We start from the raw sequence: 15,871 nt of genomic DNA on the forward strand, positions 1-15,871 counted from the left end.
CATCCTGCTGCAACTGGAATTAGAGGGATTTGTTAATTGTTGAATTTACCTCTGCCCAGTACTGCAGGCTGTTCCCTCTCTGGAGCTACATGGAGAGTTTTGGTGGCTTCCTCTAAAGATGACCACCAAGGGTAGCAGCTTTGTAAAGGATTGCTCTGACTGCTGTGAGCCCCAGATCCCCTCTTGCTGATGACTGTTAGCACCTTTTAGCTCATGTTAGTGCAGAGAAAAATAAACATAATGAGGAGAGAGCAGATGTTTGAGCAAGTGCTCTAGGGACAGCACTTGAGAAAGAATTAGGATGGAGCAGTGCTCCTGTCCAAGGGCTGCATCCTTGGAAGATGCTGCTGACCACAGCAACATTCCTACCTCGGATTCTTTTTTGCCCTTTTTATTTTTGAAGATTTGCACTTGGAAAAGTATTTAGCTTTCATGTAAGATAACTTTTAGTGAGTTATGCTCCTATTTGCTGGCAGTTTCACTCTTCCCTTTTCTCCCACACCCCTTTTGAAGGACCAAACAATTGAATTTTCAGTCAGAGGCAGAGTGAGAGGACTTGGTCCACAAATATGACATTCTTAAAAGTTTCTGACTACTGATGACTTTTGTTGCCAAACTTGTATTTCTTATCCCTGCCTTGAATACATGTAAAAATTTCAGTGAACAACTCTGCTTTTCAACTGTTGTTCCTGATGTGCTTTGGATTGGGAAAATCTGGGATGCAGTGCTGTGCAGAAGAGAAACAGCAAACCTGGACTACACTGCACAGCGGATTATTTCAAGTACAGTGAGTGGGGGAAGAAAGACATTGCACTTAGAATAGATACTACACTTGACAAAAAAGTCTGAGTATTCCATACACTGCTAATCTTGCTAGCTTTAGTTTTTGTCAGAAAGTCTGTCTGAGCTGATTTCCATATCCTGTTTCTTTCTGTTCAGTAAGTGCCCTCACTTTGGCCAGTTGTGTTTGTTGTGTGTGTTTACTTCCCTAAATTCATGGAAATGAGTGTTATCTTTCTTTATTTGGAGTAATAAAACCAGATAAAGCTTTTATATCAACATGAACAAAACCAAATTAGTGAAGATATTTTGTCTATTATGAGGGCTTTATTTGAGCCTTTAATTCATTTCATTTCCTGAATTTAGATTCAATTATATGTTCTTCCTTTTAAATGTATTCTGCTGTCCAGGCTAGAATAGCTCTTCATGTGACAGATGCAGATATTAATGAAAACTCTCGATCTGGTGTGTAGACATTATTGAACCCTTACAACACAACCTGAATTTGTAGCTGCTTTTTAGTCCTGGAGAAATCAAACTGACATCAGAGATGTGCCCATTCAGTGACTTAACTCCTCTGGTGAGAATCTCAAGGGGCAGGGGGGAGAATGGGTTAGGATGATGGGAGTTTAATCTGAGGAAGCATTGTTCTGGGTTTTCAGCTGGTCTCTTTTAACAAAAGCTTTATTATATAGCTTATTATATAATTATTGCTCTGTTACTATATTCTATATCAGTCTGTAATTATTCTGTTATATTGTAGAATATATCTGAGTGAAATTGAACATGGTATTGTAATTGAACATTGTATTGAAAGAGGGATTCCTTTTTACTAGAAAAACTAAATGGGTAGAAGTCACTATATTTAATTTGTTCCTTTTTAGAGCAATAGGATGTTCCTTCCTTCCCTCCACTCTCTCAAGTCAAGGGCTGATTCTCATGAAATAAATCCTTGCATCATAACTACATGGACTGAATATAGGAAAAAAAGATCACATTCTTAAACTGAAGACTTGTGCTGGCATTCCAGTACCTAATGATATTTATTTAACATTATTTTTAATGCTATGAGTGACGAGAAAAAAGGGCACAGTGGTGTGCCTGGATATATGTTATGGTATTACAGTTGAGCCTTTGGAGTGTGGGTTAGATTTTTGTGCAGTTTCCCCAAACAGGGAAACTCCAGGGGACTCCAGAACTATGGATGCAACCACATAGAAGCCCAAGCAGAGGAAGCTTGGTATGTTTCTACCTTTTTTCCTGTCTCACAGTCTATTTCATGTCTCCAGCTGTGTTAAATTGCTGATATTTACTGGGTGTCCTGCAAATGGAGAACTGATGGTGAGGGCAGCAGAGAATCCATCCGTAATGGAGATGTGGCAATGGGCAAGGGAACTGACTCTGACAGAGGCCTTGGCTCTAACATCTGCTGGAGCACGAGAAGAGGCAAAACATCTGGGGGAAACAGGGGGAGGGTGAGTGATGACAAAGAAACATTACTATTTTCTCACTAAGAAACAAAATTTCCTAACAATTTATCAGGCTCCACCTTTTCAAGCTGAAATTCATTACTACATCAAAGTGAATGCCTTGCTACTAACAGAAGAAATGTCTCTATTTAGAATGTAAATGAGGAAAATGCATGAATTACAGGACATTTTAGGACTTGTGAGTGGCTGAGTGGATGGAGTTAGTCTTATTTTAGAAATTGGCTTTGACATAATTTGATAATAAGTAATAGGCTTAGTTTCTGATTCTCTAATAACTTGAAATGCAGCAAATCTTTGCTGAATGTGTGAGCTGCATTACACATGAATGCAAGGCAAGGGTGTATGTGGGGGGTTGGCTGCTTGGTTTGTTTGCAGCCTGGCTGCCTCCCTTCCCTTCCTACAATGCCCTCCCTCCCTGGCAGACCACTGGGAGAGAGGGCTGAGGTGAGCCTTGCTCTGCACTCAGTTATGCCAGCTTGAGGATGTTATCCCTTTCCAGAAGATCTTGGGAGCCCTGCAGGGGTTAGGAGCACATAACTGGAAGTTTTGTACCTCCTGTGCTCCCCTGGCTCCTCCTGCCTGGAGGAGAAACCTGCCTGAAAATGCTGTGCTGGGCGATTCTTGGAAACAGACACCCAAACCCAGATGCATTCTTGTCAAAAGGAAACCCAGGAAACATTTGCACAGATGTGGTTGACACAGGAGGTCATGATCTCATTTCATATGTCACTGCTTAATCTTAGCTGAGATAATTACAGACATATGGCTGTCTAAATATGAAGTCAACAGGAAGGTATCCAGCTACATGTGGTACTACAAGTAAATCAGATTTCACTGCAACAGCCAGCAGCTGAGGCTTTTAGGTGCATAGTGGATATTCCCTGGCAAAATTTATCACTAAAAAAAAGGACAACAACTTTAGATTTATTCATTCTTTGCATGTCTTTGTGGCCTGGTATCAGTATAGATAAAACTCACACTAGTCTCTTGTAATGTTCAAATACTAACCAATATAGAATTTAGAGTTACTTATTTGTGTATTTTTTCCAAAGCATGACAGGATGAAAACCCTGTTTCCAGAAAAAAGGTGTAACATGGGTTGATGCTGGCAAATCCTGGAAAACACCCAGACAATGAGGGGTGGATGGTTTGTTCCCCTGGCCAGCAGCAGTAGGTGCAGTAAAGCCCTCCAGCAGAGGGTGGTCTGCAGTACTCAGAACCAGTACAAAATGTCCCTGATGCTTTTCCTTTTATAGTGCTGACCCCAATTACTTTTTTTTCCTTTCTTTCCAGAAGGCCTCACCTTGTGGCCATACCATTATCAGGTTTCTGTAGCTCATCTCCACTGCAGCACAGCTATAGCTTTGATATTGTTGCTTCAGAGGACCCCCAGATTTGCTTGGGAAGCCCAAGGGTGTTTTTGCAGGATACTGCCTTTGCAGCATGCAGTGAAACCCCCTGGTTTGTTCCAAGCTCAGTTTCCTGCACAGCCATGAACAGACAACACTAATTACATTATTTCCTGACTGTAAACTGTCATGCTTTTAAACCATTTGTGAGCAGGGATTTTTTTTTTTTTCTTCCTGTGTGTAGTGAACTGAGGTTGGACTCTCGTGCTGTCCTTGCTCAGATTTGAACAGGTCCCCCCAAATTCACTGCTAGGGTAATTATTTGTCCAGGTCCCAAGCAGAGACCTGCACGACGAGCTTTGGCAAGGCTCTGTGCACCAGCTTGTGCTGAGAAAGTGCTCGTGGTGCCCAGGTGCTGTGGGCCAGGAGGAGCCCCACAAAGCCACAGCCATCACCCCATGGCCTTTCCTGGGAGCCAGGCTCCACAGGGGTGCACGTGCAGGAACACAGGCAGCAGCTGGAGCGCTGGGTGCGCGCCTTCCCTCGGGCTCGCACGTGTTCTTGTACACTGAGATTTCACACAAGCCAGTGAAGACATACTTCAGTTTTATTGTTGTTTAGGCATGGATAGAAACATTAATTCTTTTGCACTCTTGGTTCTTGAAACTTGCCTATAGTGAACTCGGAGCAGTGAAAAACCCAGCTCCTCGGATTGACGATTTAAAGTGCATAGGAGATCAAGCAGAATCCCAAAAGACGAGGAGTTGTTTATATTCCTTTTTCTGTAGCTGTGAAAGTTGAAGGACTTTGTTTTCTTTTCGTTTGCCCTATATTCCCCTGACAGTGGTATGAAAATTTTCAGCCCTTCCCTATGCTTTCCCTTTGAAGTTTTCCCTATCTTTGGAAGATTCCTCTCCGTATTTAAGAATTATTTGTAGTGTTATAAACAAAGAGAGGCAGTAGATGCACACTCCTTCACAGGACTCTGGTACAATGTTTCCCGTTCAGAGTCATGCCCACTGAATTTGTTTTTACTTTTACAAAAACAAGTGTATCACTTGGCAGTGTTCTTGCACCAAAAGAAAAAGATATATTTATATATAAAGTAACTTTTTTGTGTGTTCACGTTTTATTTTTGAAAAACAGGTGTTTAAAAATTTTAGAATTTTTTTAACAAAATTCTAAAAAGAAAAAAATCACAATATTTACAGAGATAACAGAATGGCTTAGCCATGCAAAACAAATTACTTTGGTTTTTCCCCCATTTTACTTTGGTTTAAATATTGACCAAGATTATAATTTTTTTTCTTTTTGCCAAATAAAACAGTAACAAATTAAAGTTTAGAGGCATATAACAGGATTTCCCTCTAATATTTTATACAGCATAGAGTTTATAGGACATCTTATGTATTTAATCCATGCCAATGCACTACAGGAAGCTTTTATTAAGACATCAGTCACTACTGCCCAGACATTTAACATTTTACAAATTTACAAGTAACAGTGTTTTCTGCCCCCTAAATAATGCAAAAGTGGCAAAATACATTTCCTAACGTCCATCTTTTTCTTTTATTTATTTATTTATTTTTGCCTACCAGTCTATAAAAACTTACTTTTTCCCTGGATATTTGTAAATGGAAACCTGATGTTCTGCTTATTTCTACTGTTCCTCTCCATCAAAGCTGCCTGTTACCTTCTTCCAGAAACTAACTTTCCAGATAAGATGAAACTTATCTCCCTTAAGTACAACTTTCTATTGGCCATTCACCCTAAAACCTTTTCTTATCAAGTACCATTCTAAAAATTCCCTCAAGCAAAAAACATGTTTATAAAGTTACAAACTTGAATGTAACTAAAGATACATAGACATTTCATTGTTACAATTATATGTACTGTTTGATAAATTAGGTACCAGTTAAAAACACTAAAATTATCTCAAGGTGCATTCAATATCTGTAGCATAGTTAACAAAAACACACAAAAAATATATATATATATATATTCTATTTTTGTGGGAAAAAAATGCAGCTTTGATATGATCACTTTTTAAAAAAAGTTTCCAATTCTGACTGGTATCTCTATGAAAAAAAGAAAAGGTACAGTACTTTAAGGCAGCGAATAACATAAAGGAATCAAAATTAATCCAGAATTCCAGTTCCTTATCCTAATGCTAACATGAAAGACGACTGATAACCATCAATAAAATGCATGTCTTGCTTTAGAAGAAAAGGATTTTTCAGCCACCAGTTGGATGTAGGCTAGGAATTTTTCATAGTGTTCCTTACTCAATACCCAGACTTCTTCAGGGAAACTCTTTATTCCCCTTCTAGCTTGTTTAGCTTTGCATGGTTTTTTAAATGTTCACTTTCATTAACAATTTAGTTTATTCTTGTCACAGCTGTCACCCTTCTGCTTTACCATGATTTCAAAGAATGAAAAAGGAGTTTGACATTTTCTTTAAGACAATCTTACACTCTAGGTACTTGCTACAAAGCAGAGGCTTCACTGATTACAACCAGAATCAGACATGTACCTGCTCAAAGGGTGTCATAAAAACAATTGAAATGAAATCATTACACTATACATCAGATTAACAGCAACTCCCAGAACAAAGCCTTACAGTGTATAAAAATAGCTACGTAAAAAATTTACATAAAGGCAAACAAAAAGAAATCTTCAGTGCAGACATTTACAAAAAAATATTTCAAACAGAACACAACATGGTGACCTATTATCATGGCTGTTGCCAAAATTAGTTTGTGGGGTTTTTTTAGCTTGAGATAATTGTGTCTAAAATCCTTTGAAAACCTGGTAGTATGATCTGCTTAATACTTGAACCATGAATAGCTGTCACTTCTTTGTATATGTTTAAATACAATCCACGTTCATGCTTCAATTGGTCTATATGTATTCTCTGAAAATATGAAAGATAAAGACAGTTAAACATTTTAAAATATGTTAACCATCATAACTACTCAGTATCTATGCTGTAAATAAACAGCTACACGGAAAGTACTTTCTTCTGCAGCTCAGTGATGTAAACACTTTCTTTCATGACAAGAATCACTGCTGCAGTGTTGTTTCCAGCAAATCCAGTAAGTTTATCTGGTAAGTAATGGATTTATGTTCATTTCAGTTATGCAGATCTACTGATCAGAAGGAATACAGAGTAGAAGACTGGACCAAAGGCACACAGGGTGTTTATGCCGCAACATTTTTCAAAATCCAAACTGACTTGTTTTCCATCTTTAAATCCTTCCTAGGACATCATTTTGGTATTCCCAATTCCCTTTGCCAAACTAGTAAAACAGTGATATTGTTGGTAAAGTGCCTACAGCAATGCTGCATCTCCTTATATACTGTGTAACTCCTCTATATAATCCATTACATTCTAAATATTTAATGCAAAACTTGTGGTTTGTATTAGAAAATTTCAGACAATACTGACACATTGAAATTATTGACAGTTGCATTCATTTTAAAAAAGAAATCTTGTTATATAAATACGAAGCATCATAATGCCACATAATTCCATATGCTTTAAACCCCTGCTACCCTAAGAAGGTAACCAGTGCTATTTACTAAGATCACTGAAAATTAGGGCTGTCTACAGCTTTCCTGTGAAGGAGCTTACAATACAAGCACCACTGAATATGTAATACTCTCATTTTTAAGACTATTTGATGATTAACTCAACAAACCTCTATGGTTAGCTGGTTTCCAGACTTTTGTGTTAATTCTAAATGACCTAAACTGGCCAGAAAAATGGTGTGACCCCTCCCTTGGGTAGCAGGAGGAGAGTGCAGCAGTGGTGTAAGTATGTGTGAGCACTGGGTGGTGCTCTTGGTGCTCTGCAGTGCTCCTGTAATTCCCCACAGCGCTTGGGCATCTGCCAGAACATTTGTAAACAGTTTACTCCATACAGATCCCAGCGGGGGAAACTTTCAAACCTGTTACTAATGTAAAGAGATACACAGTGTCTCCTTCCAGGATAAAACTGATCATAGTACAGGTGTGTGAAATCTAGACTAAGAGAATTGTTTTGTTCTAAGGGAAGGAAGTTGCATGACTTTACATTAATGATGGAAAAAGTGACCAAGGACTTGGAAACTGTTGCTTTCAGTAAGGGAAGAAGTTCCTGTAAATATTTCAAGTCATAACTTGAAATCTTCTGAACTCTGTCTAAACATACTCTTCATATAAACACACACATACACATGAACAGTGGTACAGTATAAAATCTGCATTTTCCTTTCCTCAAGCATATGCAATAGACTAAAGCCAAGTAGCACGTTCCATCTGAATGTCAGACTTCTTTTTATATTTGTATATGACTCTCTGAATTCTTAACTGGCCAAAAGTTTGAGTCTGTCTGTCCTAAAACTACACCACAAAATGACCCCACTCTGGAAGGTGAGCACCAGAACAAGCTAGAGCTTTGATGACCGGAGAGGAATGGTGAACAAAGAGATTTTAATGCTGTAATATGAAACACTTACCTGGAATGATGACTGACACATTTTCTTTAAGTTTCAGATTTATGATTGTTTTCCTCTAGTTTTTTGTTTTCTTCTATATTTCCAAGATCTTTGTCTACATGTTTTGACGCTGTCCTACAATGTAAAGGAAGGTAATTTTTTTGCATGTATACAGCATTTTTTTCCATACTCATATAAATGACACTGCCTCCTCCCCTCACAAGGAACAGAAAATTTTGACAGTTCTGTTCTGAGCAGAGCAACAGGTTTGCATATGTCTGTAAATAGACCTGTGACACCAGATCTCCCACTGCTGTACCACAGGAAATATTGCAGCAGGGCTCTATGTGTTGAGCTACGTCTTGAGGAATTCAGAATTATTCTGAGCTAGCAGACATTTAGTACGGTTAAACCAGTTGTGGAGATTCATGTTTCTTGACAAAGTGACTGTGCAGCTTGTTTCAATAAACATGAGTCTGCTTTAAGGCATACTAAAGCGTTACAAGTGTGGCTAAAATATCTTGATCAACACAGCAATCTTTTGTGCATTTGTAGTAAATGACTTCAGAGCCTGTGCCAAACGGAAGTTCTTCAAATGTGAAGAAATTAATGAAAATTCTGGCACCACTGAAAAGAAAAATCTCACTCTGGCTTGTAGGTCTGTGTTAGCTATGACTGACAAGCTTTGGGTAAAGATGAGATTGTGTAAATGTTTGAGGGGGGGGGAAAAAAGAGGTATGCCTCATTTAAAATAGCAGGTCTTAATGCAAGTAGTGGTGATGAATTAATGAGTTAAGTGCTTAGTTTAGCTTAGCACAATAAAACCACTATGCCATTCATTTAATCTGCGAGAAGCCTCACTGTCTGCCAAGGTGAAAGATTCCTGCAGTGCTGTGATAACATTTTGAAGGCCCCAATTTTTAAAATGTAAATGGGCAAGTATGTTTGAGTGGGACTAAGTAAATCCCTTGTGTCAAAGCAGATTATCGCATCTGCATTTTCTCGGCAGATAATTTGCTTCCCCTACAGAAACGTACGGTCTGCTGTGACAGACTGGTGCACATGCTCACCCTTGCTGCAGGGCACAGACCCGAGTGACGCTGACTCACAGAGTGCCATGCAGACACAGGCTGGGAGCGGGACGTGGCACGCTGACACCATGCAGGAGCGCACGGGATTGCTGCTGGAGGGGCACCCGAGCACATCCTCCATCTGAGCAAAGGCTGCACCCCCCCCTGCCCTGGGTAAGGACCCTGAGCCGCTGCCGGGGCAGGGAAGCTTCCTTCTTGTCTCTGAAGGGAAGGGAAGCTTCCTTCTTGTCTCTGAAGGGCTCCTGGTTTAGTGCACATGCACCCAATCCCTCCCCATCTCCAGGAGCGATGCTGAAATGCTGCTCTCCCGCCCGGGGAGGATGGGATTCTGCATCCCAAATCCCACAGGCTGCACTGAAAGGGACCTCTCTGAAATCTTTTCCTGAGGGGCCACAAGTTTTAATATTTTAAAGCTGCATTATCTTTTGCTGTTGGTTTAGAGTGCCTCTGTTATACCTGTGTGACTGACAGGAAGGTATCATGCTGAAAGCCCATTTACTGCAAAGATCTGAGCTTCATTACAGGCAAATTTAATTTTAAAAGTGCTGAGATAGTATTACAAAGTAACTTGTTCTACAGTGGTAAATTTCTATTGCACAGTAACACTCTATTTTTCCTGGTATTCAAAGCCTGAAACACATGACATGAATTAAAGGGAAGGACATGAAATGCAATGAAGAAAATTCAATGCTTTGGTAGGCACTGACCTTCTGTGGGCTTAACATCCTTTCACAAATCTCTTTAATCCTAACAAAAAAGAAACAACCCCTCAAAAAATCCCTTGAAAATTAAAAAAGTTTAAAATTTAAAACATGTTTGGTTTAGGTTGAGCACATAATTTGGCTTGTCATGTGGCTAATGAGTCTTTTCCATAAGTAGGTCTCACAAAATTGGAGACAATAGGGGAAGAGATGAAAAACTGAAAGAATCTGGACTCAGGCAATTACCTGAGCTGAAGTGAGTTGCATGTGAGAAAGCAATACCATGCACATCTGTCCTCATATAACTGCTAATGTCTGCCCATGGAGCCTGGATAGACTACTGGCATGGCTCACAGGGATCCTTTTTTTGGCCTCTTATCACCAGTTTTACAGTGCCCAAATCAGACTGAATCTCATATGACCTGACACTTAACAGCAGAGAGAACTGTCTCATCTTTGATTAGGTTAAAAGTATTCAATGACTAACATCAGGAGATCCTGCAACGAGATCAGGTTTTGATTTTTAAAGTAATCTATTTTAATTTTATATGCAGTCAAATCAAATGTCACCTTTATTTCCCTAAAGCCACACTGGGCAAAAATGGGAGACTTCAAGGGCAACACTAACTTTGAAAGAGGCAGGTGCTCCAGAACTCTTTTGGAGGATGCTACAAACCATTTGCTTGAAATGAGAGCAGCAGTTTTTCATGTCTGACAATCAGATGGATTTCGATTCTCAATGCCTGAGACTGAAATGCAGCCATTTATTTATGATGGTTCAGTGATCCTGCTGACCTGTTTTTTTTGTTCCCCAAATGCCATTATCGAGGCAGAATCACCACCTCAGCACAAAGAATGCTGCAGCCTTTTTTAGTGCTATCTAAACAGTGCCATGAAGAGAGGCAGGAGTTATTTTGCTGGGAGGTGGGGTCCCCAGGCAGGGCTCTGCCAACAGCAGAGGGGCAGCAGCACCAGGGCTCGACAGACGTGCTTGGGTTTGCAACAGAAATGTTTTAAAACATGGGTTCCATCACTTCCTGAGGTGACCTCAGGCACAGCACAAGTGGTCCTTGTCCAGCTTAACATTCAACAGCAGTTGTTCCTTTTAATGCACTTTTTCTGTGCATTAACTCCTGCCAGCTTGCTGCATCTGCAACTCAAGATCGACTTCTTCATAATATTTGAGTAGCTGGGCAATGGAGTCGGAACATATAGAAATATTCCCAAGGATTTGCCCAAAAGGGAAGACAGCTCACTTTACCCAGACCTGGAGCACTCTCACACTGTCAGTATCTACAGCTCCACAAAAAAAGCCCACACCTTTGATAGTGCTGTTCTGAAGAGTGAGAAGTTGGTTGTATAAATATGAGTTGACTCACTCTTTTTTTTTTTTTTCCTTTAAACTAATTTGTAAATCATGGATCATTCTGAGCTCTAACTAAAATTATAACTCATATTTAATATTTATCTGTGCTTGCTCTTCAGGAAAATAATTATCCTCAGGGAATCCTAATCAAAATCTCCCTGTAAGTAGTACTAAAGTGAGATTTTTAGCATTCTTTGGAGTGTGTGTGCTGTGAGGCCACTATTTTCATGGATCTTGTTCAGATACTGTTCATAGCATTATTTGTAATATGAAGACAATTTTCCATTATAATTGTTCTGCCTGCTGCAGTGTAAATACAGACTACATATAGGTGACCCAAAAAAATGCTGTAAGGTTTTAATTTCTGATCTCTTTTAATCTCACAAGTCTAGGCCTTGCCCTCAACACTATTTAAGCAAGAAAGTGTGCAGTGCTGTTTGTCCCTGTTACCCAACCTTGTGATAATGACAGGTAAGATGATACACATCTGTGTAGTTCTGGGTGCTGAGCCAAGGGCCATGAATTTCCTTAAAACTACACTCAACTGCACTGTTGCACACGATTTTCTAGAAGCAAATGGTTTTACACATCCCAATCTGGACTGGCTGCAACCTCCTTACTTACTCCAATCTTGCCTTCCACTTCCTCCAATTATTTTTAAATGTCCATCAGTAGGAAAAACCTCAGAGATATTAGAAAAATATTCCAGCCATCAAGAAATGGGTGACTGTTTTTAATTTGTGTCACTTTTATATTAGATTTGTATTATGAACTGACACTTTCAGAGATGTTTGGTAACTATGCCTTTTCTCTGAAATGGAACTGAGTGAAAACTAGTACAAATGCTGAGTCTTGTTGAAAACATACTGAGTTTTTTACATCTTTGGCCCATCACATCTGACTCATATGCTTGTTTGCTATAAAATATCAGAAAAGCAGAACTTTTAAGGTTCAAGTGTTCACTTTCAGAGATGCCAGCAACCTTTGTCATTACTGTGACATAAGAAACATTCTAGGAGCTTGATGTGCTCTGAGTGTGAACAACTTTAAGACTGCTGCTGTGATTCAGCTGGCCCCAGCAGAAATGATGTCCACTGGATGTTGAACCACTTCAACCTTGATCTAGCCTTATGTGACTTGGGATTTGGGCACCTCCCAACCACAGGGAAAAAATGGGGCCAAGGCCCAACTACAAGCCAACTTCCATGACTAGAGAGCAGGGGACAGGGTGTTGAGTGCACTGTTTCCTTTCTGAATCTTTCATTTCTGCTGTACCCTCCTCAGCTGTTTCTGGCAAGGTGAAAATTTCATATACAAATATTTCATATTTACCTAACGTGGGTGTCCTGCAATCTCTCAATTGACACTTGACACCAAAATACTACAAATATTCTAAAGTGCTGAGTTATATTCTGTTCAGTGCAGATTAGTTTACAACATCCTTTTTGGAAAAAGGAGAAATCTGCTGAGAACAACTGTTTGGCCTTCTGCTCAGATGAAGGAGAAACAAGGCATGCTGGGGTAGGTAGCCTCAACTCTTTATTCAAGAGGAGGCTGGATGCAGGATGTGGAATACAGATGAGTCTCTGATTTATGGGATAATATTCACACTGAAAAGAATATGTGGCAATAATCAGCTTTTCCATCAAGTGAAGCTGGGGCAGTGAGTAACTGTACAAGTGATTTATTGTGAATATACTCCAAGGCTACAAGTATAATTCCTACTTAGTGTGGATGACAAGACAATAGAAGATTATACAAACCACAACACCAATAACAGAAAAAAGTAATGTTTTTCTTGCCTCGGCAGACTTGGAAAGTTCTGTGCTGCTGCCTTCTCAGACTTTCCTTTGGCGTCACTTTGGGGATAGAGATTAGGTGAGTTACTGGTCAAGGGAGGGTTCAAAAAAATACCTGCTACCTGCTGGCCTGGATGGAGGGGGGAATTGTGTCCAGAGGTGTAAGTTGCTTTTTGCAAGGTCTACTTTGATTGCTAGGCTATGATTCATAATGAAAACTTTGTCAGAATAGGTACTGACATTCTGCTTGCTCCTGCAAATATGGTGTGCAGAAAGCAGGGAGGACAGCAATAGATCAATTTAAAAATATACAGAGAACAGGAGATTGTCAATGATGATACATCAATTAAGGGGGCTGCAAGCCAGCAACCATGTGTCAAATACAGAGACTATTGTTTAACTATAAAGGCATTTTTGTTTCCAGTGAACCTGTCTAATCAATTCTATGTCTAATTTTTCCTCTAAGCTTTAGGAAGAGAAGCTGAGCATGAGGAAAAGAATTGGTGTCCATTTAGATTATGCCATATCCTATCTTTGAAGCAAAAAAAAAAGGTTGTAATTCATAAATTCATCTCATGCTATATTCTACGATTCCTGTCAGCTCTCCCCACACTACTCAATGGTGCAAGAAGAGATATTTTACCTTCTCTGCCCTCAAGCCACCTCATCCAAAGAAACCAAAAGCAACGTACCACAGTTTCATGACTCCACATTCACACATTCGAAAAGGAATGACAAAGTCATCTTAGACATTATTGCAACAGTAGCAAAGCGTGGGAGGAAGAGCACTATGTTGTTACTTTTAATATTTTATAAAAAAAAGCATAAGCTTTGGGAAAAAAAACCAAAAAAAAACCCCTATAGTGTCCGAGTGTGGTTCTGTGCATGGGTAATTTATAACAATTCTATATTTGGAAAACTTCAAAAACCTGATCAGTTATGGTTGAGCCAAAGTCTTTATGTATTATCCAAAAAAAAGAGCATTTCTTAGCAGATGGAGAATTCCTTGTTGTACTTTCGCATCAGTGAAAACACATTTGTTCACAGTAAAATCCCATTGGTATATTTTAGATTTCATCTGATTCAATTTTAATGGAAGATCGTACTAAAACCAAGTGAACTTTAAGAGTGCTTTTACACTTGCACTGATTGGAGCAGGTTATGCACAGCCACTTAACCTCCCCTGCTCAGAAGCAGCTGTGAGAGCTGTCAGAAAGCTTCTCACTGCCCCAGCTCTCCCTGGAGATAAAGGTAAGGGGGCAAGACCAGATGGGGCACACAGCAACAGCCAGCCTCAAAAGGATGGAGCAACATGGTCACTTCTTGACACCTTCCCATCTGTTTTCAGAAGTGAGCCTCTGTGACAAGGAAGAAAGTTGAAAATGGAAAATGCTGTTTTCTATGCCTATGATGTGTAAAACCTGGACTGGGATGAGAGCTCCTAGATTTTTTCAGCCACAGAAGCTCTATTTTTACAAATTTTATTTAAGAAACGTCAAAGAAAAAATTAGGGATCTCTCTTCTCCCTGAGATGGTCAAGTCTTATTCTGCATATTATTCCATTTTCAAAGGAAACAAGGCAGCCAATTTCTAAACGAAGGCAGTTTCTGGCCCCAGTACAGCCAGACAGACTTCCACACATCAAGTTCCACAATTAGTACTATATCTAAATGCAAGAGCCAGCACAGACTTGGCTGTCAGGAAACAGGACCTCATTACTACTATGATCTATGAAATCAGAACCCCACCTCCAGGAGATGAGTCCCATTAAACATTAGGACAAGCCAACCAGAGGTACCAAGTTTCCTTTTGCTGCTATCAAGTGCACCTACTGTAACAGCTTTTCCCCATTCCAGAAAACTGGAATGCTGTAGAGGAAGGAAAACAAGTAAACATACATCTCTTCTTATCACTGTTCTTTTTCAAGCTTAGTATAAAGTTTTCAAAAACTTCTTACTTTGATTTCTTCACATAGAGCCAGTAGACAACACCTGCAATCAGAGCGACCAGCAGAAGACCGACCACAATTCCCACTATTAGCTTTGCCTGGTCATTAACCTTTTCACTATTTTCATCTGAAGCAAAGAAGAAAAGTTAATGAGATGACCTATGAAAAAAGTAAAGCATTGCAACATTTCTAAAGAATTTTCACCAGAAACAGAAAAAGGGATTAGAAAGTTAAAAAAAGGAATAAAAAAAAGAGAGAGGAAACCATACATACCACCTCTGTCCTCTGGCTCATCATATTCTGGAATACTTACTGAAATGAAAAATGTTAAAATTGAATTAAAGACAACACAGACCTAAAAATCACCTTCAATTACCTATCTATAGCAATAATAGAAACTGCAACAGTGTTTTCCAAACAAGATATTTTATCCCATCTTTAAATAGAAGCCTTTCCTTTGTAATTATACTATATACATTAGAAGAATCCTACTTTAAACCTGTAATATTCAAGTCAGAAATATTTCTGACTGAGAATTTCTGTCCTACCTTTCCATAGCTTCTCACTACCTTTCATCATGATATATTATTGAAGCCCAGTAATTTCTGTTGTGAGTCAAGTCATGCCAATAAACTGTAATTTAGGGACTAAGAAATATTGTTAATTTTGTAATAAATAAATATCTCTGTCTATTAAATGAAGTATTACTTTGCAGTATTTTGCACTATTATGTTGTACTATTATTTCGTAATATTGTTTACTTTTGTAAAGTAAAGAAAGCCAAGAAAGTCATGAAGACTAAGTGACTTATTGTAGAAAGCTATCAATAAATTTTATGTACTACTGATCCACAGTGGATTTACAATTGC

The 15,871-nt window shown here is 39.1% G+C and overlaps 1 protein-coding gene across 3 annotated transcripts in view; it reads right to left on the bottom strand.

The window, feature by feature from the left end:
* Nucleotides 1-4,208: 4,208 nt before the first annotated feature.
* ALCAM (activated leukocyte cell adhesion molecule) overlaps nt 4,209-15,871 on the bottom strand; it is a 115,981-nt gene continuing 104,318 nt past the window's right edge. For 2 of the 3 annotated variants that reach the window (XM_014269432.3, XM_074536067.1), the window contains exons 13-17: nt 15,276-15,314; nt 15,012-15,129; nt 13,058-13,114; nt 8,119-8,232; nt 4,209-6,533 (exon numbers count right to left, since the gene is read on the bottom strand). In XM_014269432.3, the coding sequence (XP_014124907.2) occupies nt 8,145-8,232; nt 13,058-13,114; nt 15,012-15,129; nt 15,276-15,314 (302 nt within the window). In that variant the 3' untranslated portion in view covers nt 4,209-6,533; nt 8,119-8,144. The remainder of the gene's footprint in view (nt 6,534-8,118; nt 8,233-13,057; nt 13,115-15,011; nt 15,130-15,275; nt 15,315-15,871) is intronic. The other variant, XM_005490401.4, reaches the window with a different exon arrangement.

The sequence above is a fragment of the Zonotrichia albicollis genome, chromosome 2 (genome assembly GCF_047830755.1).
Source record: "Zonotrichia albicollis isolate bZonAlb1 chromosome 2, bZonAlb1.hap1, whole genome shotgun sequence".
Taxonomy (NCBI): domain Eukaryota; kingdom Metazoa; phylum Chordata; class Aves; order Passeriformes; family Passerellidae; genus Zonotrichia; species Zonotrichia albicollis.